We start from the raw sequence: 24,717 nt of genomic DNA, 5'->3' as shown, positions 1-24,717 counted from the left end.
GCATGTGGGATCTTCCTGCACCAGGGATCAAACCTGTGTCCCCTGCATTGGCAGGCAGATTCCTTTTTTTTTTAATTTATAAAATATAATATTTATTAGTTTCAGATGTACAACATAATGATTCGGTATTTGTTTATATTGAAAAATGATCACCACAATAGGTCTACTTCACATTGTCCTCATAGTTACAAAAGTTTTTGTGTTGAGAACTTTTTATGATTTACTCTCTTAGCAAGTTTCAAACATGCAATACAGTAGTATTAACTACAGTGACCATACTCCCTGCCAGCTAATAGCAAGGGGGTGGCTACTGTAATATACACGGTCAGTGACAGAACTCCAGTCACAGCCCCAGGCAGGTCTGAAAGTGCAACTGAGTTCACCAAAGTTTCCCACGAACCTGGCCCTTACTGCGAATCTCCCTAGTGAATCTCCCTAGTGAGCATGTCTGGATGTACGAGATACAGTTTCTGGGGGATATCTCCCTCACAGCGGCTAATCTCCAGAGCTTTCATCAGTTATTATGTTAAAAAGCCAAGAGCACAGTGGCTGCACATGTAGCGTCTTTCTCCAGTGTGAGCTTCCTGGTGCTGAATGGAGACAGACTAGTGGCTGAAGACTGTCCAACATCTGGCAGGTGGATTCTTAACCACTGAGCCACCAGGGAAGTCCCTTCATCTTTTCCTTGTTCATTTTTATCTGTTTCTGCCTGTTTTATTATTATTATTATTGAATTTGTTACAATATTGCTTCTGTTTTATGTTTTGGTTTTTTGGCCCCGAGGCACATGGGATCTTAGCTCTCCTACCAGGGATCGAACCCACACCCCCTGCGTTGGAAGGCGAAGTCTTAACCGCTGGACTGCCTGGGAAGTCCCTAGAAGAAGCTCTCTTTTTTTTTTAAAACAATGTTTTTTTGTTTTTATAATTTATTTTATTTATTTATTTATTTATTTTCGGCTGCGTTGGGTCTTTGTTGCGGTGTGCGGGCTCCTCATTGCGGTGGCTTCTCTTTTTGTGGAGCACAGGCTCTAGGCACACAGGCTTCAGTAGTTGTGGCACACAGGCTCTAGAGTACAGGCTCAGTAGTTGTGGCGCACGGGCTTAGTTGCTCCGTGGCATGTGGGATCCTCCCGGACCAGGGCTCGAACCCGTGTTCCCTGCATTGGCAGGCGGATTCTTAACCACTGTGCCACCAGGGAAGCCCTCGGCCTGTTTTTTATTATTTTTTATTATTCCATTTTATCTCCACTGTTAACTTACCATTAAATATTTAAAAAAATTTTAAACGGTTATACAGCAGTTGCCAATATCCTTCTTTATTTAATAACAGTATACCTTTAAAGAATATTATACCACTTCATGTATAGTATGAGGAACCTTACTCTGGTAAACTTCTAATTCCTCCCTCCCATCTTTTGTGTTGTTGTCATGCATTTTACCTTTGCAGATGCTGTAAAACCACAATACATTTCTACTGTTTTTGTTTAAGACAGTCAATTGTCTCTTACAGCAATTAAAAATAAGAAAAAATGTATAACTGATTCACTTTGCTATACAGTAGAAACTAACACAGCATTGTAAATCAACTATATTCCAATAAAAATTTAAAAACTCACAGCTATCAACAAAAAAAAGAAAAAATAACTTTTATATTTATTTTCATTTATGCCATTCCCAGCACCCCTCATTTTTTAAAATATAGATCAAGAGTTGGCAGACTTTTTCTGTGAAGGACCAGATAGTAAATGTTTTCTGCTTTGTGGGCCATATAGTTTCTGTTGCAACTACTCAACTCTGCCACTGTAGCATGAAGGCAGCCATAAACAATATGTAAATAAATGGAAGTGGGCAGATTTGGCCTGTGGGCCATAATTTACTGACCTCTAGTTTATGTCCAAATTTTTGACTGGTATCAGGTATTTTCTGCTTGAAGAACTCTCTTTAACACAAAAAAGAAATAATTGTACGACAATGATGGAAGTGCTATTGCTACAATGGCAATCACATTACAATAAATACATGTGTCAAATCACCATGTTGTATACTTTAAATTTATAAAATGTTGGGGCTTCCCTGGTGGTCCAGTGGTCGAGACTTTGCCTTCCAATTCAGTGGGGTACGGGTTTGATCCCTGATCGGGGAGCTAAGATCCCACATGCCTCATGGCCAGAAAACCAAAACATAAAACAGAAGCAATATTGTAACAAATTCAATAAAGACTATAAAAATGGTCCACATCAACGCAGTGGTTAAGAATCCACCTGCCAATGCAGGGGACATGGGTTCAATCCCTGGTCTGGGAAGATGCCACATGCCTTGGAGCAACTAAGCCCGTGAGCCACAACTACTGAGCCCGCGTGCCACAGCTACTGAAGCCCATGCGCCTAGAGCAGAGCCCATGCTCTGCAACAAGAGAAGCCACCGCGATGAGAAGCCTGTGCACCACAACGAAGAGTAGCCCCCGCTTGCTGCAACTAGAGAAAGCCCATGCGCGGCAACAAAACCCAATGCAGCCAAAAATAAATAAATAAAATAAATTTATAAAAATAAACAAATAAATAAATGAAAATGGTCCAGGTCAAAAAAAAATCTTAAAAAAAAGGACTAGAGATGATGATTTAAAAAAATCAAAAGTAGTTGTCTCCATATAATATTATTATAAGTGATTTTTCTGTCGAATACTTTTTCAAAGCTGCCCAATCTCCACCTGGGTTTTCATCCCTCCTTCCACTTCCTCAGTTATTTTAATGTTAACATTTATTCTCATCCTGTCTGCTTATCCTCTTCCCTGGTTAGTCTGTTCAGTTGTCCATTTTCTCAGGTGGAGCAGCCTCATGTCTGACCTTTTATTGTGCCTCATATTCATCATTCTCCCATCTCTATTATTCACTGAAACTTTGTCACCTGCCATTGCCATGAGGCTTTTTCTGAGAACATTCAAATAAAAATTTTTAATAGGCATCATTTTAATTTTCTTTAACTTCTTGCCACCTCAGCAGTTTTCTTTCTCTCGGCATGGAGGACACAAACATTTGTACTTTTTATTTATTTCAGATTCTGAATCTATCCCTGAAATGAAAGTGTCCCTTTCAAAGCAGGAAGTTTGTGAAGAAGTATCATCTGAAAGGGAGCTGATAATAGGAAAACTTACAAAGGATGATTCCTGGAACTTCAGATCGATAAAAGCCTGGGAATGTGCAGGCACATTACAAAGGCAGCAGGGAAATTGGCAAGTCATAACTAAACTCAAGAGAAACACTATGGAGGATCGTAATGAAATCAGGGAAGGTTCAAACACAATTAAACATCAGAAAGTTTGCTCAGTGAAAAAGCCTTGGAAGTGCAGTGAGTGTGGCAAGTCCTTCAGTAACTACTCACCAGAGGATTTATCCTACACCAGAGGATTCATACAGGAGAGAAGCTCTATGTATGTTCTGAATGTGGAAAGGCCTTCAGCTGGAGCTCGTCACTTATCCAGCATCAGAGAATCCACACTGGAGAGAAAGCCTACGAGTGTCATGAATGTGGAAAAGCTTTCAGTCATCGTTCAGCCCTTATTCAACATCATATCATTCATACCAGAGAAAAGCCCTGTGAGTGCAACGAATGTGGGAAGGCGTTCAACCAAAGCACGTACCTTATCCAACATCACAGAATACATACCGGAGAGAAACCCTATAAATGCAAGGAGTGTGGGAAAGCTTTCAATGACACCTCATCCCTTATTCAACATCAAAGGGTTCATACTGGAGAAAAACCCTACGGATGTAAAGAGTGTTGGGAAAGCCTTTAGTGACAGGTCAGGCCTTACTCAACATCAGAGAACTCACACGGGAAAAGCTGTATGAATGTAGCGAATGTGGGAAGGCCTTCAGTTACTGTTCATCTCTTATTCAACATCAAGGAACCCACACTGGGGAGAAACCTTACAAATGTAATGAATGTGGGAAAGCCTTTCGTGACCGCTCAGCTCGTGTAGGACATCAGAGAACTCATACTGGAGAGAAACCATGTAAATGTGATGATTGTGACAAAGCCTTCAGCCAGAGTTCTCCTCTTGTTCAATACCAGACAATTCATGCAGGAGAAAAACCCTACAAATGTAAGAGATGTGAGAAAACCTTCAGGGTGCATTCAGCCTTTCATCAACATAAATTCATGATGAATAGAATGCAGCAAATTCGTGAAATAATTATGTATTCTCTCCTGATTGCTATAGAACTGCTCTAAATATTACAGGGCATATTACAAAAACATATGAGGCTATGTCACACAAAAATTGGCCATCTTCCTTGAAATGTTATTAGGTATGGAGGAGGACAAGAGATACATGTAAATATCTCAGTTACAAAACCAAATGGCTGAAGCAGTGAAGAGAATTTCTAGGGGAGCACAGAAGGAGAAACTCTAGTTTGGTAAGGGAAACAGTAAGGAACTGAGCATCTAATATCAGTAGAAAAAGTAATGAGAGGAGCAGACTGAACATTGTTTGAGGCTGATGGCTGTATAAATAGTAGTTTCAGCCTGAAGCCAAAGTGGGGAGGATTAGGATCCCAAAGAGGAAAATTACCAGGAAATAAATAAGAGAGGAAATAAAAAGAGAAATAAAAAGAAATAAAAGAAGAGGGGAATAAAGAGGAAATAAAAAGAGAGGAAAGAAATCTAAGCCCAGAAAATCCTCCTTTTCTGTGTCCCAACAGTCTATCTGTTCATTTGCACATTTGCAAACACTGAAACCAATATTTATTTACCTTGGATGCACATTGAAATCACCCAAGAAGCTTTAAAAACAATACTGGGTCCCAGGGAATTCCCTGGCAGTCCAGTGGTTAGGACTCAGCACTTTCACTGCCATGGGCCCAGGTTCAATCCCTAGTCAGGGAACTACGATCCTGCAAGCCACGCGGTGTGGCCAAAAATATATATATATATATACTGGGTCCCAGCACCAGAGTTTCTGATTAAATTGGACTGGGGTGTAGCCTGAGCATTAGGAATTTTAAAACTTCTTGGGGGACTTCACTGGTGGTCCAGTGGTAAAGAATCTGCCTTCCAATGCAGGGGATGTGGGTTTGGTCCCTGGTTGGGGAACTAAGATCCCACATGCCGTGGGGCAACTGGGCCCACGCACCACAACTACTGATCTTGCACGCCTCAACGAGAGAGCCCACATGCCACAAACTACAGAGCCCACGTGCCCGGGACCCTGTGAGCCACAAGTAGAGAGAGAAAACCTGTGTGCCACAACAATGGCATGCGGATCTTCGCGCGCCACAACGAAGATCCTGCGTGCTGCAACTAAGACCTGATGCAGCCAAAAATAAGTAAAATCAACAAATAAATAATAAATAAATCTTAAAAAAAAAAAACTTCTTGGGTAGGATGGACCTAGAGATGATCATACTAAGTGAAGTAAGTCAGAGAAAGACAAATATCATATGATATCATTTATATGTGGAATCTAAAAAAAAATGATACAAATAATATTATTTACAAAACAGAAACAGACTCACAGACACAGAAAACAAACTTTTGGTTACTAAAGAGGAAAGGTCGGGGTGGGGAGGGATAAATTAGGAATTTTTTTTTTTTCTTTTTAAATTTTATTTATTTTTGGCTGCATTGGGTCTTCAGTGCTGCACACGGGCTTTCTCTAGTTGTGGCGAGCACAGGCTACTCTTCGTTGCGGTGTGCGGGGCTTCTCATTGTGGTGGCTCCTCTTGTTGCTGAGCATGGGCTCTAGGCGCACGGGCTTCAGTAGTTGTGGCATGTGGGCTCAGTAGTTGTGGCTCGCGGGCTCTAGAGCGCAGGCTCAGTAGTTGTGGCGCATGGGCTTAGTTGCTCCGCAGTGTGTGGAATCTTCCCTGACCAGGGCTGGAACCCGTGTCTCCTGCATTGGCAGGCGGGTTCTTAACCACTGCACCACCAGGGAAGCCCCCATTCACATTGTTGTGCAGCCACCACCATGGTCCATCTCCAGAACTTTTTTCATCTTCAAACTGAATCTCTGCACCCACTAAACACCAACTCTCCATTTTCCCCTCTACTCAGCCCCTGGAAAGCACCCTTCCACTTTCTTTTTTTTTAATAAATTTATTTATTTATTTATATTTATTTTTGGTTGTGTTGGGTCTTCGTTTCTGTGCGAGGGCTTTCTCCAGTTGCGGCGAGCGGAGGGCCTCTCACTGTCGCGGCCTCTCCCGTTGCGGAGCACAGGCTCCAGACGCGCAGGCTCAGTAGTTCTGGCTCACGGGCTTATTCGCTCCGCGGCATGTGGGATCTTCCCAGACCAGGGCTCAAACCCGTGTCCCCTGCATTGGCAGGCAGATTCTTAACCACTGCGCCACCAGGGAAGCCCCTTCCACTTTCTGTCTCTATGAATTTGACTACTCCAGGTACCTCATATAAGTGGAATCATACAATATTTGTCCTTTTATGTCTGGCCTATTTCATTTAGCATAACGTCCTCAAGGTGCATCCATGTTGTAGCAGGTTTCAGAATTTCCTTCCTATTTAACACTGAATAATATTCTGTTGTCTGTAGACCACCACTTGTTTATTCATTCATCTGTCCGGGATGCTTGGGTTGCCTCCATTATTTGGCTCTTGTGATTAATGCTGTGAGGAACATGGGGGTACAAATGTCTGTTTGAGTTGCTGCTTTCAGTGATTGGGGTGTTTAGATGAGGTTCATTGGCCCTGTTGGAATTCCCTATCCCAGGGCTGCCTGGTGAGAGAGCTTCAAATCGGGGCTGGCCTTACGTGTTCTCTTTCCCTCTCCTTCAGCTTAGCCTGATGGCCGGGATCCTGCACCACCTCAGAGACCAGGCCATGGAAGCCGTGTTCCTGCCAGTCCTGTGGAAGGTGAGCAGGGTTCCTCCTCCCCTTCCTTGGTGTAGTCTCAGCACCGGGCGATTGCTTTCACATGGCTTTAACTCCTCTGTTCAGATCGAGCCATCTTTATCAGCTGGGGTTTTTTCCTTCTTAGAAGGTATGATGTAAAGAGCTTGAACTGTGGGGTCAGACAGGTTCAAATCCAGACTCTGTTTTAGATGTGTTACCTGATCTCTCTGGGCCACGGTTTCCTTATCTGGAAAATGGGCTAATGATAGTAGCTGTCGCAGAGTTGTGAGGATTCAGTGAAACGGGGCATGTGGAGTATCGGCAGGGTATCTAGTGACATGTGGAGCGCTCTGTAAGTTTTAGCTGTTGTCACCACAGTTGCTCCTTGTTTCTGTCAGTGAACATTATTGTGTACCTACTGTATACCAGATAGTACTGCCTTTGTGCTGGGAGAGAAGCTCTCACCTAAGGTGCTTACAAGCCATTTGGAGAGGGAGCTATGGAAACAAACTCCTGCAACACAGGATAAATTCTGATCTGTTGGCATCAAAGGGTCCACGGGAAGCTTAATTACTGAACTCATAACATGATGGAGGGTGATTGTGAGAAGCTGAGTAGAAAAGTGAGGAGACACGTGAGGAACCATCGCGACCATTTGGAAAGAACAGTCTTGGACGAGAGGGAGGCAAGAGGGAGTTCGAGGGGCAGCGGTTTGACCCGTTGGCCCAGCGTGTCCGCGTTTGCTGAGGGGTCGCAGAGCTCTGTCTGCCTTTCTGGTGGCATCTCCCGCCTTCCCTGACGGCCAGAGGACCCGCCCGCAGGGGTGTGGACTCCCTTCTGTCCCCCGGCCTGTGTGCGTCCTGTTCTCCCTGTCCGCAGGCAGACCCACCTCTGCATCTGCTGAGACTCAGCTCAAAAATCCCCTGTGAAATCTCTCTGAGGTCCCGCATTAACCCCATTACTCTCCCTTGTGTCCCCACGTGGGCGGAGGGCTGGGCTGGGCTCAGGAGGACAAGCTGCAGAAGAGCCAGAGGGTGGGTGTGGGGTGACTGGAGGTGAGTGTGTAGGGTTTTCTTTACAGAAAAGGCCCAGTAAGGGAAGGAGAGAGGGCGGAAGCGAGAGGGAGCAAGGCACCCGGAGCATCTTTGTGAAGGCAGGAGAGGCGGCAACATCCTTGCGGGCTACGGGCAGGAGGGATAGTCTGGGAAGGAATGCGGCTGTGTTGCTCTGCTTCATGACGCCTCACTTCTGACCGTTCTGACACCAGCTGGGTGCCCGCAATTTAACTCATTCTGACACTGTCCCCCTGGAGTTAACATCGGACTCACAGGGTAAGGGCTCAGTCCCCGCAGGACCGCCCCCCGCCCCGACCTCAGATGCCAATCACAAGTGCGGGTTGTCACCCGTGCTTCTGTCCCACCGGCTCTAAATTGGGGTTCCCACGACCCACTCCGCGGGTGCCATTGATCTGGTAGAGTGGCTCCCGGAACTCTGAAAACGGTTTACTTAGCAGATCCCTGGTTCATGTAAAAGGCTACAACTCAGGACCAGCCCGATGGAAGAGAGGCACAGGGCAGGGGAGTGGGGGAGGGGTGCAGGGCTTTCCTCTCCAGGCAGACACCCCCCAGCACCTCCGTTTCTGCGTTTTTATGGGGGTTCATTACGTAGGTGTGCTAGGTCGAGTCACTGACCTTGGGTGACTGGCTGAACCCCAGCCTCCCCCCGCCCCTCAGGTGCTGGGGGTGAAGGTTCTCACCCTCTCGTCACATGCTTGTTCCCCTGACATCCAGCCCCATCCTTAGGAGTTTTCCGCATTAACATGAACTCAGGTGTGGTTGAGGGATTTGTTACGAGTAACAAGACGTTCCTCTCACCTGTATGGCCCTGGAGCTATTTCAGAAACCGAGGACAAAAGCCCAAATATTAAAAGATGCTCCTCTGTTCCTATCCCTTAGGAAAATCCAAGGGTTTTTAGGAACTCTGTGCCAGAAGTAGGGAGGAAGACCAAATATATATTTCTTATTTAAATCAGAGTATCACAAGGGGGGGAAGGGCAAAGACAGAAGAGTCGTGGTCATTGGATTAAGACCCTGGAGGAGACAGGAGAGAATGGAATCGGCCCGAGGAGGAGGGGTCACCAGGAGGGAGAGGAGAGGAGGGGTGAGGCCCGATGCAGGGAGTGTCTGGGAGCCGGTGGGGAGGCGGGAGGAGGTGAGGGCCATGTGCCCCGGGGGCTGTTTTCTGGGATGTGACTGGCAGTGCCTCCTGAGAGGAGGGGGTGGGGTGAGCCCCTGTCCTCACAGCCCCCGTCGCCCCCCGTGGATCCCTGGTTCGTCACCGTGTTGACTTCTCCCGTTTCCCCGCTGGACCCTTCACTCCCTGAAGCGGGGCTGGGGCTCCGTGGGTCGCACAGGCTGTGCCCTTAGCAGCTCTGGGGGCCCCGTTGTCACAGCTGCCATGTGAAGTGTCCCCTAGAGTCGAGCAGTGCGCAGCCCGAGGAGCTGGTCCTGTGGGCCCAGCAGGAGCTGTCACCTCTGTGCGATTACTGTCACTGGCGTGTGGCCCGGAGGCCGGTGACTTCTTGGTGCTCAGTAAATGTTTCCTGAAGGAACGGGAGTGATAAAGGGGGAGAAGACCACTGGTGAGGACCATGAGGGCGAGAACTGTGGGGCCACACGAAGGGCCCAGCTAGAAAGCCCCACACACAGAGAGAACTCTGGGGGTTTGAACCGTTGTATCCCAGCACCTGGGAGCCTCCACGCAGGTGCAGAGAAGGCAGCGGGCGGGTGGGGCAGGTGAGGGCGCCTGCAGGCAGCTCTGGGGACGGAGGATGTTGGGGATCGGGGGAGGGGGCTTGAGACCCTAACCCTGGAGCCAGGTGTGGGCAGGAGGGAAGAAAGGCCTGTCATTTGGGAGACTCAGGGTCTGTCTGCAGAGGGGAGCGGCGTGAAGCATCTCGGGTGGGGCTGGTATTCCTATTGCTGAAGCCCTTCCGCACGAACACCCCCTGAACCACAGCGAGTGTGGGGGGCAGACGCCAGGCCTCTCGGCCCCCGGGAGCTGGGTACACAGTTGCAGATGGAAACTTCTGCCGTGGGCACGGTGCTCAGCGATCTGCCTTTGGCCCCGTGGAGACGCTCTCCACCGTTCCCCACTTTGTCTGCGCCCTGGGAGGCTGGCCTTTATCGTCTCCATCCACGGGCTCCCTTGCTCTTGCTTCGGGTTGGCTTCTGGCAGGGGGATGGGGTGGGGCCCGGAGGCCTGGAGGGGATCGCTGCTGGGGGTTTATCCCTCAGTCCCTCCCCGCTGGGCTGCCCCCCCGCTGCGGTCTCGCTTCTCCAGCAACTTTCTGGATCCCAGTGTCCCCTCCCGTCCTCCCCCTTCACACCTAGTGGGTAGCGGTGCCCACGACAGCCAGCCCGCGAGCTCCAGCCCGCCTGGTTGGTTCCCGTTAGCCTGTCCATCCCTGTGTCCCGTTAGCCTGTCCATCCCTGTGCGAATGGCCCGCACGCTGCCCCGTCCTCAGTGACCTCATGGGAGTGAGCCATCTCTTTCCTGAGAGATCCGGGCAGAAGAAATACAGGATGTGGAAGGTAGGGTTGTGCAGAGCAGGGTGGGCCAACTCACCTGGAGCCGGGAGTAGTTTTATTGGGTCACAGCCACACCCGTTTGCTCTCCTGTTGTCTGTGCTGCATCTGTGCTACCAGAGCAGAGCTGAGTGACTGCGGCAGAGACCCAACGGCCAGAGAAGCCTCCAGTGTTGACCATCTGTAATAATAATACTGTAGCTCACGAAGTTATTGTAAGAATCGCAGCTGCAGTTAGTCGCTGTGTTTCCAGGGGTTGCTGGCCTTTGAGGACGTGGCTGTGTACTTCACCAGGGAAGAGTGGGACGCACTGCACTGGGCTCAGAAGGCCCTCTACAGAGACGTGATGCTGGACAACTACAGAAACGTGCTCTCCTTGGGTAACGAGTTGGCTTGAAGGTGAGGGGAATGGGATTAGGGAGGGCACATGAGTGTCCCTTACAGTAGGGGTCCCCAACCCTGAGGCTGAGGACCGGTACCGGTCCGGGCCACACAGCAGGAGGTGAGTGGCAGGCGAGTGAGTGAAGGTTCATATGCCGCTCCCCATCGCGTGCGTTACTGCCTGAACCATCACCCCCCCCACAACCCCCATCCTTGGAAAAATTGTCTTCCACGAAAATGGTCCCTGGTGCTGGAAAGGTTGGGGACCACTGCCTTACAGTATACATTGTTGTTTTTTTTTAATTTATGTATTCATATTTTATTTTTGGCTGCGTTGGGTCTTCATTGCTGGGCGTGGGCTTTCTTTAGTTGCGGTGAGCGGGGGCCACTCTTCATTGCGCTGCACGGGCTTCTCATTGCGGTGGCTTCTCTTGTTGCGGAGCACAGGCTCTAAGCGCGGAGGCTTCAGTAGTTGTGGTGTGTGGGCTCAGTAGTTGTGGCTCGCGGGCTCTAGAGCACAGGCTGAGTAGCTGTGTCACACGGGCTTAGTTGCTCCGTGGCACGTGGGAGCTTCCCAGACCAGGACTCGAACCCATGTCCCCTGCATTGGCAGGTGGATTCTTAACCATTGCGCCACCAGGGAAGTCCTATATTGTTTTATTTCCTTAAAAATGATATGAAGGGAATTCTCTGGTGGTCCAGCGGTTAGGACTCCGCGCTTTCATTACAGGGGGCCCAGGTTTGATCCCTGGTCAGGGAACTAAGATCCCACAAGCCATGCGGTACAGCCAAAAAAAAAAAAAAAAGATATGAAACAAATATGACATATTAAGAATTGATTAATCGGTGTGGTGCATATGTGAACGTTCTTTAAAATCGTTCTCTCTAGTCTACACTTGTGTGTATGTTAACGGTATTTCACAATAAACTTTCCATGTTTTTTGTGAGATATCACAGTTGAAAAGTATATGAATATATATGACAGAAATAATAACACCCACGCCTCCTCATCCTAGTGAAGGAATAAATCACCTTCAGAATCACAAAAGTCCCTTATATTCTCTCCAGTTTCATCTCCCTTCCTCTTCAACAAAGGTTAATCATTCTCTTGCATTATGTAGATATACCACTTATCTCTGTCTGGACAATATATTACCTAGTTTTGCTTTCTCTGGAACTTTATGTACATGGAATCATACTCTTGTTCTTTCACTACATGTGTGTTGAGAATCATGCATCTCTGTATAGCTGTGGTTCAGTCATATTCACTGACACTGAGTATCCCCCTGCAGGAATATAGCACAATTTATGAAACTTTTCTTTGGCTGATCAGTTTTCAGGATGTTTGCAATTTGGGGCTTTTACAAAACAGCATGTCAAATGCCTCTTGGTTTCCTGTGAAAAGACCTAGAAATAAGTTATATACATGTTCAACTTTAAGAAGTAGCACCAAATTGTTTTCCCTAATAAATGTAACAACTTACACACCAACAGCTGAGGAGAGATCCCACCACTCTACATCTTTGTTAGTACTTGGTACTGACAGATTTTGAAAGGTTTAATAATCTGTAAGGTGTGAAATAGTATCTAATTGTGGCTTAATTTGCATTTTTCTTATTACTGAGTATGTTTTCATCTTCATGGGCTGTAATTCCTATTTTGTTTTTTCCTAATACAGTGTAGTTAAATTTATCAATCTTTTATAGTTAGTGCTTTTTGAGTCTCGCTGAAGATTGCTACAAGTTTATCAAAAATTTGTTTTTTTTCTTCCTGTGTACACTCATAATAGAATGTAATTTGGCACTTGCTTTGGGGGAAAGAAATTGGGAAGGTGTATTGAAAGCCATAAAATAACTAAAACACTGAACAAGGAATTCTACTTCTCTGAACATAGCGTTAGATTCTAAAGAACAATCCAAATCCTAAAATTACACTGACATTCACTACAGCATTTTTTTGCAACAATGAAAAATGAGACAGACCTGAAATTTACAACAAAAGTAATTGTTACATCCACTTGATGGAAAATGACCAGCTATTAAGCATAAAGTTTAGGAAAACCAAGTAAAATCCTCAAGACATAATACTAAAGAAGATATAAAATGTAAACACTATGATTTTTGTTATATAGAGAAATATGCATAGAAAAAGAATCAGAAGGAAATACACCAAAATACCGGTATCAAATGGATTGTGGTGTTGGGATTTTGGGTAATTTTTCCCCTACTGTTTTCTCAGATATCCAATAATGTACTTGTATTCCCTTAATTAAAAAAAAAAAAGTTCAAAAAATTTGGATGCAATGCATATTATCAGTGGGTAGCACTAGAAAGATAATCAGATAGATTTAGGCTCTAATCCAAGTTCTTAGCTGTGTTTAACCCAACAAGGAAAGACTGGGAAAGAAAGAGGGACTCTGCAAAATTAATTTTTAAAAAAGTCAAATATATAGAGTGCCTCTTGTAGGCACTGAACTGTACAAGGTGTTCTGGAGTATAAAATATCTACCATCTAAGTAGAAAGACAATTCTAAGTGACTGCAATACATTCTCAGGGAAGTAACAGGAGGGACAAGATTTGGTCCAAAAGCAGAGGTTCCAGAAGAGTGACAAGGACAGAACTCTCACGGTTCTGCCCTCGCTCTGCTGGAAAGTGTGTTCCGGTGGGGCTCCTGACTCACGCAGTCCTGCTTCAAGGCAATACGCTACCAAAGGGCGTCCCTAGACTCTAGCTGGACTCAATCTTTCTTGGGTGTGATGCCCAGGGCAGTATGACCCACGATTACTGAAATACTCCAAAAGCCAAAGAATGCAGTTTCTGGAAAGAAAGAAAGAGAGAGAGAGAAACAAAACAGCTCATGCAGAAGCATGTCAAAATGATGGGGCTTTATTTCTATGGATTCTTTGGTGTCGGATGAGGTGTGAACTCTGTCTAAAGCTGTCCCCACATTCAAGACATCTGTAAGGCTTCTCTCCAGTGTGAGTTCTCTGGTGTTTAACGAGGGTTGCACTCTGACTGAAGCTTTTCCCACATTCTTGGCATTCGTAGGGCTTCTCCCCGGTGTGGATTCTCTGGTGTTTGGAGAGGTCGGAACACCGTTTAAAGCTCTTCGCACACTCTTCACACGTGTAGGGTCTCTCCCCCTGGTGTGTCCTCTGATGTCTAAAATGGTTGGAGATACGGCAGATTTCCCCGCACTCATGACACGTGTAGTGCTTCTCCCCCATGTGGACTCTCTGATGCCGGTTGAGGTGTGAGCTCTGTCTGAAGCTGTCCCCACATTTGGGGCACATGTACGGCTTCTCACCTGTGTGTGTCCTCTGGTGTTTAACGAGGGTTGCGCTCTGACTGAAGCTTTTCCCACATTCTTGGCATTCGTAGGGCTTCTCCCCGGTGTGGATTCTCTGGTGTTTGGAGAGGTCAGAACACCGTTTAAAGCTCTTCGCACACTCTTCACACGTGTAGGGTCTCTCCCCCTGGTGTGTCCTCTGATGTCTAAAATGGTTGGAGATACGGCAGATTTCCCCGCACTCACGACACGTGTAGTGCTTCTCCCCCATGTGGACTCTCTGATGCCGACTGAGATTTGAGCTCTGTCTGAAGCTGTCCCCACACTTGGGGCAGGTGTAAGGCTTCTCTCCGGTGTGAGTCCTCTGGTGTTTAACGAGGGTAGCGCTCTGACTGAAGCTTTTCCCACAGACAGAACACCCGTAGGGCTTCTCCCCGGTGTGGGTTCTCTGGTGTTTAAAGAGGTCGGAACGCTGTTTGAAACTCTTCTCACAGGTGTCACACATATAAGGTCTTTCTTCATGGAACCGCCTCTGGGCCTCAAGTAGGCTTGAATGATGGCAGTTTTCCCCACTGTCAAGAGATTCATGAGGTTTCACGGTATCTAACCTGTGTTTGCAATTGTTCCCACGTTCATCACCGGTAATGGGTCTCTCTGCTGTCTGGATGTGCTGAGCAGGAACAAAGTTTGAACTTTTGGCACTAGGCCCAAATTCATTGTTTTTGGAGTCTCCCTCTTCTCTGGGAGCACTCTTGAGATCTGAGATGCTGGTGACTCCCTGATCTTCAGGAGACTTTTCAAGTTTCAGCATTGAGGGGTCACCTGAGGGCTTTTCTATCCTGTCCTCATGGGCATCCCCACACTCGGAAGACAGGGGCCCCTTCTCCTGGGACCCTTGTAGCTGCCCTTGTGGCTCCACTTCTTCTAGAATTTCTTGCTTTAGAATCAACTCTTTGTTCTCAATTCTGGTTTCCAAACCTGAAACATGAAAATACAAATTGCTGACATTTCATCCTTGCGCAAGAGTGAATAAGAAAGTGCTAGCAGAAAAACAACCCCCCCACCAAAGCCCTTTTAACGTCCTCCATGAAACCACTCCTGAAGTTAAATTATTTTAACTAACCTGTCAGATGTGCTCACATTTACCTGTACAAACCCCGTTTCTTTCCTTTTATACTTGTGCCTCTGCTGGCCAACCTGTCTCTCCTGCCCCAGCCCCACTGCACTGTTGTGTGAATCACTGTATTACACGAGGCATTACTGGAGAAGGTGTCGACACAGATGGTACAACCTTTATCCCGTGCATGCAGGATGCTTTACTGAGAGCGATTCGTGGGTGAGTTACAGTAACAGACACACCAGGTGCCGCCAGTCTGAAGGCAGGCTCTGGGTAGGCAGTAAATCTAGGACTGATGGAAAGTCTGTGAAGGATTCCATCCACCAGTCCAGAATTCTTGCAGTTTACTCTCCAGGAAGGCTGAACCAGGTAAATTCGGGACTGGGGACATGAGGCACAGCTGAGAACAGGGGACAGGTACCACCTTCCCATGAGGAGAGTCAAGTGAAAATGGACACACTGACTGGTGGAACCTCCATGCACTGTCCTCTGTTCAGGCTCAAACTGTCAGCCCCGAGCCTGACATCCTCCCGGCAGAAAGGGCAGGGATTTCATAGGCTTTAGTCCCTACTGGATTCCCACCTAGAACTGCGCCTGGCTTATCTGCAGACACACAGTGAAATATCTGTTGACTGAATCTCTCTATGGGAAAACTTGGCAGCCTGGGCCAAAGACCCTGAGATACTGACATGTGGGAATTCCCAGGTGAAACAGCGCCTGATGCCTGACCCGGTCCTGAAGATCACAGTTCACAAGTCCTTCCCAATAGAGTTTCCAGTCAGAATGCTTGGGTTTGGGACTTCCCTGGTGGTGCAGTGGTTAAGAATCCGCCTGCCAATGCAGGGGACACGGTTCGAGCCCTGGTCCGGGAAGATCCCACATGCCGCGGAGCAGCTAAGCCCATGTGCCACAACTACTGAGCCTGCACTCTAGAGCCCCCGAGCCACAACTACTGAGCCTGAGTGCCACAACTACTGAAGCCCGCAGGCCTGGAGCCCGTGCTCTGCAACAAGAGAAGCGACTGCAATGAGAAGCCCATGCACCACAATGAAGAGTAGCCCCTGCTCGCCGCAACTAGAGAAAGCCTGCATGCAGCAACGAAGACCCAACGCAGCCATAAATAAATAAATAAATAAATCTATTTAAAAAAATAAGAAAAGGGATATTTCGGGACTTCCCTGGTGGTCCAGTGGTTGGGACTTCGCCTTCCAATGCGGGGTATGCAGGTTCGATCTCTTGTCAGGGAGCTGGGATCCCGCATGCCTCGCGGCCAAAGGGCCAAGACATAGAACAGGGACAGTCTTGTGGCAATTTCAATAAAGACTTTAAAAAAAGGGGTCCACATCAAAAAAATCTTAAAAAAGAAAAAGAAAGAAAAGAAAAGGGATGTTTAAAGAATAAGAAAAAGCTCTTCAAAATATTAATGAGAGCAGAAATATTTCAACCTAAGAGTTGGAAAATAAAGCTAAGGAGATTTCCCAGAAAGGGGAAGAAAAGATAAGGAAATGGGAAGGAGGTAGGGAACCCTACAGGATCAGCCCATGAGTTCCAACATCCAACTGGAAGAAATCCCAGAAAGAAAACAGGAAAAAATGAGATAAAAATAAATAGATAAAATAAAAGAATACTACAAAAAATTTCTCACAACTCAAAGACGCGGGCGTCTATATTGTCAGGACCCGCCAACTACTCAGAACAATGAATGAAAAAAGAAACCTCACACCCAGCCACACCCATTGTGAAATTTCATACCAGCAGGAATAAAGAAAAGCTCCTAAAGGCTTCTGCACAGAACAGATCACACACCAAGGATAAAATATCACAGTGGCGTCAGATTTCTCAATTGCAACATGGCAAGCTAGTTACAAAATCCACCGTCTTCAAAATTCAAAGGTAGAGTCATTTCTAAAGTAGAATGCTGCATCCAGCCACACCATGATCTGGATGTGAGAGAGGAATAAAGGCGTTTAGACATGCATCGAGTTCCCAAGTATATGTTCTCTGTAATATACTGGAGGTCGTTCTGTATCACATGGAGGGGGTAAAGCAAGGAAGAAAATCGTATGGGATCCGGGAAAGAGAAAAAGGTGAGAGTGAAGGAACGTTCTAGGACAACAGCTGTGTAACTGACCTGGAGAAGCCCATCCACCCTGGAGCAGAGGAGGCTTCAGGAGGGACTCTCCAAGGGAAGAATGAAGCCGATGGCCCGTCTGATGGATCTGAACTCACTGAGAGGGGTTTACGTTTCTAACAGAGAGTCTGTGGGTGAACTAGTGCTCAGGAGTTAGAAAAGGAGGCACGTGCAGAATGAGGCATTATTAATTCTGGGAAAAACCAAAAGCTGTAAAGGAAAAGACTTACAGTCATATATATTAGGTGAGTGAATATAGATAATATTTATATGGGCATAATACTGAAACATTCCCTTAACAAAAACAGACTGATTGAACTATGCTGAGAGAATTACGGACTGCTAAATGTGAGCATGCTGGGGAGATACGACCCTGTGTTCCTTAGCAGGCAGTCAAGAGATAATAACTGAAACTGAGAAAAAAAACCCCCAGCAGAATAAGCATCTTATTGAGAAATATGAAAATAAATACCACTGGAAGGGGTGAAAAGATTTTAAAGTTGTTGTCTCTGCAAAGTTGGAATCAGGATTGAGAAGGGCCCATTTTCCTAAGAAGATTCGAAAAACACAAACCATAAAGTAAAAGATTGAAAAATTTGACTATATTAAAATTTCAAAATTTTATATAACAAAAACACCATGGTTAGAAAGACAAGCCACCTCTATAACCAATAAAATAACAAAGGATTAGTATCAAAAACATAAAGAACAGCCACAAAACAATTTAAAAGACAGTGGAGGAAAGGAGAGGAGATAAGGATACACCATTCATTAATCCTAACAGTATTACTTATTGAGCACCCACTCTATGCCAGGCACTATTCTTGGCACTTGGGATATAAATGAACAAAAGACAAAAATCCTTCCCCCTGTGGAGCTGACATTCCAGAAGGGATGGTCAGACAATAGATGAACATAAAGTCAAATATATAGGATGTCAGAGGGTAATAAATGCTATGGACCAGGTCAGGCAAGGCGAGGGATCTGTGAGGCGGCTGATGGCAGGAATCATGTATTAACATGACGGTCAGGTCAGGCCTCGCCGAAAAGCGAGATGTGAGCACAGGCTTGAAACAAGTCAGGGAGTCCGTTTGGTGGAGATCCGGAGGAATAATATTCCAGGCAGAGGGAGCAATCAGAGCAAAGACCGTGAGGCAGGATGCCCACCACGCTCAAGGAGCAGCAAGGTCAGTGAGGCTGGGGGCTGGGGGCGTAAGTGAGGGGAGAGCAGGAGGGAACAGGGCCAAGTCCCATCAGGCACCACAGGCTTTTACTCTGCGTGAAATGAGGAGTATTCAGGTTCTGAGCAGAGGTATGATGCAACCCAACATTCTAAAAGGAACACTTGGGCTACTGGGTTAAGACATCATGCTGTCAGCTGAACACCAAATGTTGCCAAGGGTGTGGAGAAAGAAGAATTCTCATATACGGCTGGTAGGAGTACAAATTGGCTCCCATCATTTTGGACAGCCAGATGGGCAAACATCCCTAAGTATATTCTCTTCAGAGACTCCTACATATGAACACAGGGAGAAAGAGACAGGAACGTTTGGTATAATACTGTGTGTAATGGTGAAAAACTAGAAGCCTTAACGTCCATTGACAGGAGGATGGATAAGTAAATATTGGAATAGTCATACAATGAAATATATAGATGTTAAAATGAATAAACTAGAGCTACACGTATCAACATGGATAAATCCCAAAAATGTAATGCTGAGAAAAAAGCCAAGGTGCAAAAGAACCATACAGTAATATAATTTATATACCATAAAAGCATGTAAAAATGCTATATACGTTTACATATTTACGTGTTTACATACATTTATATAGAGACAATGTGTATATGTGGCTACATGTATATGTAGAAAGAATATAAAACAAGCATGGAAATGATAAGTCAGGATATTGGTTACCTCTGCAGGAGGATCAAGGGAAGAGCTTTCAGGGAGGGTACACAGAGCTTCACCTATAGCTATGGCTGTAATATATTATCTCTTCAGAAAAAAAAATGAAGCCACAGCCAATATTAAAATTCAATAAACCTGGGTGGTGAATCCTCAGGTGCTCATTATACGTTTTTATACTTTCTTATGTATTTTTCTTAAAAAATGAACCAAAATAAAAAGCTGACTCTATCACCTAACAATACAGAACAGAGAGGTCTTGCTTGGGTCACAAAAGGGACTCGAAGGCTCTCAACCTTTGTCTGAATGGCAGGCTGGCTGGGGGATTTACTGAAGCAAGCCCGCCACAAATCACACACAGCTGGAAACAAGCAAAGGCAGGGCACTTACTTGGCGAGACTGCGTTCCCATAATCCTTCGGCGCACTCTCCCTGTAGAGGTCCCTCTGTGCTGGGTCCAGACGCTCCCATTCCTCCCAGGTTAGAGACACCGCCACATCCGGGACTGTCACCAACCCCTGAAACAACACAAGACCTCCCTCAGCACCTGCCGTCCCAGGATGGCGTCACCAACAGTGCCAGGATGAAGCCGGACTCCAGAGAGAAGTCTGCGAGCGCTGAGAAACCGAGTCACGACCAACGGAGTCTTTATCAGTGAGCCTTGTACTGATGCGGGAGTTGCAAAGTGACCAAAAACAGAAGCTGGCATTCTCCTGCAATCCTGAAAAGCCTTTCTATGAACTGTCTACACTAACTTGGCAGAAGAGCAAAATATTCATTTGGGTTATATTGCTGTGATTTATCAAAGCAGAAACCTGATATGGATTGAAAATATACAGGTTAACCAGAGTCCCGAGTTGCAGTGCTGGCTCTCAGACGCTGTTTCCTCACCTGTGAAATGGATACAAAGTTCTATCTTCAGAGGAAGGTACCTCACCAACAGCAGTAATGTGTTTTCCCCTGAGCCTCTCCTTTCCTTGTAAAGGAAAACCACACTCCTGTGTGTCTCCTCTGCTCTCAGTACTCTGAATATTCACTACAACACTCCTTCACTTCTGACACCAGATGTGTGCATTTCCACAGGTCAAGCAATTCTGCGGCACCAGCTGGGTGTCCTACAGTTTAACAACCCTGACCCTACCTACCTGGAGATGGTATGACATCCCATTAGGTTAAAGGGCTCATGTTTCATACACATCCTAAAGTTCACGCAAAATGTAATAAGGAAAGAACTTATGAAGCCCACAGCATCCCTCACACCTCCATTCCCACCACCAGAACACGTTCACTCCTCACCTGGCGTGAGGTCCCATCAAGCTCTCTCTGTAGAGCCCAAACCAAGGCGGCAGCCTCCTCCCCGCTCTCCGGGCAGTGCTTGCGCACCCAGGCCTGAAGCTCCTGGGGCAGGATGGTCAGGAACTGCTCCAGCACCAGCAGCTCCAGGATCTGCTCTTTCGAGTGCACCTCGGGCCTCAGCCACCGACGACAAAGTTCTCTGAGTCGGCTCAGCGCCTCTTCGGGTCCGGCCACCTCCTGATAACGGAACCGCCTAAAATGCCGTCGGGAAGTTTCGGGATCCGGACAGTTCCCTGGTGGGTCGGACTCCCCACCTCCAGGTAAATCTCCCTCCACTTTCACTATCCAAGGTCCGTCACTCAGGGGCAGAGCAGCGACCCTGCCTTGACTTGCGGTCCAGATCCAACTCATCCTTCTCCTGCAAGTGCGCACTTTCCCGGAGTTCTGCCTTCAGATGAAATGACAGCAAACCCAGCAAAAAGCCACGGAGCTCATCGGATCTCCCCAAAGCAGCGGCTGCCCACCGTCCCGTCCCTAACAAGCCCCCACCTTGCCCAGCCCCCTGCCAGCCCCCTCCTACCCGCAGCTACCCCTCCCAGAAGCTGCCAAGTCCCGTGACAAAAACCACTAATAGCCCCAGCAGGAAGTGCGTCCCCGACTCACTGCGGTGCCCAATCCCGGGCATTTCCGGGGCCTCTCTAGGCTCCCCGGAGGAGTGAGGTGCATCTCGGTGGTTCGCTGTCCTCACCCCTTAGAGGTACTCTGCATGAGTACCTTGCAGTGTGGCGCTTATAGTCCTTAAGGTTACCGAACTAAAGGATAGTCTTCCTTTAAAAATGAATGTCATTCTTTAACACATTATCTGTGAATAAAGTTTTGTAAATTTTGTTTTAGGGAAAGTTAAAAGTTGCAACTGTACAATAAGTGGTCATTCATCCACTGGATATTCATTTAATGCAAGAAAGGTTTGTTGAGTATGTTTTACATGCCAGGCATCGTGCTTGACACTACAGACACAAAACTGGGAAGACATAGTCCCCGTCCTCCGTTGTTCTGTCTCCTAAGGGAGAAAGACACTTAAACAAATCCTTGCAGGACAGTGTGGTAAATGCAATACTTTGAGGTGTATGCAGTGTCTATTTGTATAACCAGAGGTGGAAATAATCAACCATGCCTAATGGAGAGGGTACAGTGAAAGACTTCACAGAAGAGATTAAGCTTCACAGAAGAGATAAAGCTTAAAGAGTCCATGTGGACTGAGGACATAATTTAATTTAATTTAAAAAATTATTATTATTTTAAAATAAATTTATTTAATAATTTTTGGCTGCGTTGGGTCTTTGTTGCTGCACGGGGGCTGCTGTTTGTTGTGGTGCGCGGGCTTCTCGTTGCGGCGGCTTCTCTTATTGCGGAACACGGGCTCTAGTTGCACGGGGTAGTTGCAGCACACGGGCTCAGTAGTTGTGGCTTGCAGGCTCTAGAGCACAGGCTCAGTAGTTGTGGCACATGGGTTTAGTTGCTCCGCGGCATGTGGGATCTTTCCGGGCCTGGGCTCGAACCCGTGTCCCCTGTATTGGCAAGCGGATTCTTAACCACCGTGCCACCAGGCAAGTCCCTTTAATTTTCAAATGGGTTAAATTTATAGGCAATAAATCCATAGTAGGTTGTATCATCCCCTCCAACTTTAGATTTCCTGTGCCCAGCTTCCTTGCAGTGCTTCACAGTTGGTATCCAAGTTGCCAAGGATTTTGTCCTATTCCAAGCCCTACTCCCCTGTTCTATCATTTCCTCCCTCTTCCTCACTTCATTTTAAGTATCTACATGGACACTGCCACCCCACCTCTTCTTTTCTGTGCCAGCGTTCAGAAAAATAAACCATGCAACTGAAATGAAGGATACTATACATTAGTTTAATATTTACATTAAATCATCTGCATTATTTAACAAATGAAGAATTATCTAAGTTATGTTATGGATAAATTCATTTAAAATACCATTTATTTCAATAAGTATTGTACAATTAATGTCCTGATTTATGAATGCAAAGTCCCAGGCAGGGTCAGGATTCCATATGACATATCTGTGGACTAAAGTTTAAATTATGAACTAATGATTTATCCATAGTTTGTGCAAAAGCACAGGCAGTCAACCCCTACTTTAGGCTCTAGCAGGTAAGTGGCTGTATTAGTCTGTTGTGATCTGTTTTGACTGGACATTAACAGGACAAAAAAACAGGAAAAGGCAGATTTTTCGGGATTAATTTTTATGTCAAATCCACTTACACAGAAAAATCTCACTACTCACAAGGCTCATATTCATCATTTTACAAATTTAGAGCAACATGTAATAATTTTTAAAATATTTATTTATTTGGCTGCGCTGGGTCTTCTTTGCCACGTGCGGGATCTTCCTTCTGGCCTGCGGGATCTTTAGCTGCGACCTGCAGGATCTTTTAGTTGTGGCATGTGGGCTCTTAGTTGCAGCATGCATGCAGGATCTAGTTCCCTGATCAGGGATCAAACCCAGGCCCCCTGCATTGGGAGCGCAGAGTCTTAACCACTGGACCACCAGGGAAGTCCCAACATGTAATAATTTAATGACATAACTTGTCACATGTTTGCATCTGATCTCTCCAGGTGGTCTGAAAGTCCCTGGAGGGCAGAAACTTTGCACAAGTCTACTTTTTCATCTGTGTGGGAATGCTATCACAGTCTGGCAGGAAGTCAAAAGCTCTTTTCCCAGTATTCCAGGACAAGGCTTTGAGTAGGATTGGGTGGCTAAGGATGGCAAGGGAATTGGACAGAATGCAAATCCACAAATAAGAGAACCCTTTATAGTATAGGCAAATCTAGCTCCAGACAATATCCACCTATATAACTAGTAATGGAATACAGAAGAGAATATCACGTTCTATGAAGGCAGTACAAGCATTTTTCATCTCCTCCCAGTGAGAGGAGATGTAGGTCTCCTTACTAGCTGATTACCAGTCCGGGCTCCACTAGTTCCTGCTTCTGGGTTGTGTGACTCTGAACTCTGATCATGATATAGTGATTTGCTTAGCTCTTATCTCCCTTTCTCCTGTAACTTTTGCCTTCATCTGCAGAATATCAAATGCTTTCATCTGCTCTCACTGATATCATTGAATGACATATTTCTCTGTTCCCAATGCCTTTTCTGATGCTTTGTTCAAAAAGTTAATTGAAGAATGCTAGCTGCCTCATCTTTTAAAAATAATTGAGGAGAGAAAGTGAGAAAAGGAAAACAGGGCAGGAATAAATAAGATGGAGCCAGGGATAAGATGGGATTAGAAATTACCCACTGTAAACTGCTGTATACTGGCAAAAGGTAACCCCCAGTTTGGCTTTGAGAAACCTCAGCAGCCAAAGCAAGAAGAAAACAAGATCAGTTACGTGATGTGCAGTGCATCTCGGGTAAAAGCAAACTACTATAGTGGCTTAGGAGAAATCCAGCTATTCTTGGTACCAAGAGGAAAGAGAAATTTATACTCATAAGAGCAAAGCTTGGGCTTCCCTGGTGGCAAAGTGGTTAAGAATCCGCCTGCCAATGCAGGGGACACAGGTTTGAGCCCTGGTCCCAGAAGATCCCACATGCCGCGGAGCAGCTAAGCCTGTGCGCCACAACTACTGAAGCCAGCACGCCTAGAGCCCTTGCTCCACAACAAGAGAAGCCACCACAATGAGAAGCCCGCGCACCGCAACAAAGAGCAGCCCCCACTCGCCGCAACTAGAGAAAGCGCGCACGCAGCAACGAAGACCCAACGCAGCCAAAAATAATAAATAACTAAAATAAATAAGTTAAAAAAAATAAGGGCAAAGCTTAACTTAGCTTACTTAATTTGCAAGACAAGCCAGGTTACAGTGACCTGGGTATTTCTTGCTTATGCCTCTGAAAATCATAAGCAAAACTTCAATTGTTTCCCCAAATTGATATGAAGTAACCGCTAACCAATTCCCTTTCATTTAAGAAAATTCTAATATTGTAACCAATCGCTGTGAAGAATAAACAGTCACTGCCTCCACACTACATAAGATACTTTGAAACAATATACTTCTGAGCCTCATGCTTTGTTTTGGTTTGAGTGCTCCCAGTTTGCTGTCTTTTTTTTTTTTTTTTTTTTTTTTTATTTATTTATTTTTGGCTGTGT

The 24,717-nt window shown here is 46.0% G+C and overlaps 1 protein-coding gene and 1 pseudogene across 1 annotated transcript; one reads left to right on the top strand and one right to left on the bottom strand.

Annotated features, from left to right (window-relative positions):
- The first annotated feature begins 3,262 nt into the window (after positions 1 to 3,262).
- LOC132349910 (zinc finger protein 892-like) lies at positions 3,263 to 6,793 on the top strand (annotated as a pseudogene).
- Positions 6,794 to 13,659: 6,866 nt separating this feature from the next.
- On the bottom strand, positions 13,660 to 21,075 carry ZNF394 (zinc finger protein 394). Its single transcript, XM_059896923.1, has 3 exons — positions 20,553 to 21,075; positions 19,648 to 19,774; positions 13,660 to 15,080 (listed from the first exon to the last, which is right to left on the bottom strand). The coding sequence occupies exons 1-3, from the start codon at positions 20,961 to 20,963 to the stop codon at positions 13,684 to 13,686; spliced, it is 1,935 nt and encodes a 644-aa protein (XP_059752906.1). The 5' UTR covers positions 20,964 to 21,075; the 3' UTR covers positions 13,660 to 13,683.
- Between the last annotated feature and the right edge of the window lie 3,642 nt (positions 21,076 to 24,717).

This window comes from Balaenoptera ricei, chromosome 15 (genome assembly GCF_028023285.1).
Source record: "Balaenoptera ricei isolate mBalRic1 chromosome 15, mBalRic1.hap2, whole genome shotgun sequence".
NCBI lineage: Eukaryota > Metazoa > Chordata > Mammalia > Artiodactyla > Balaenopteridae > Balaenoptera > Balaenoptera ricei.
This window is presented reverse-complemented; position numbering and strand designations above follow the sequence as displayed.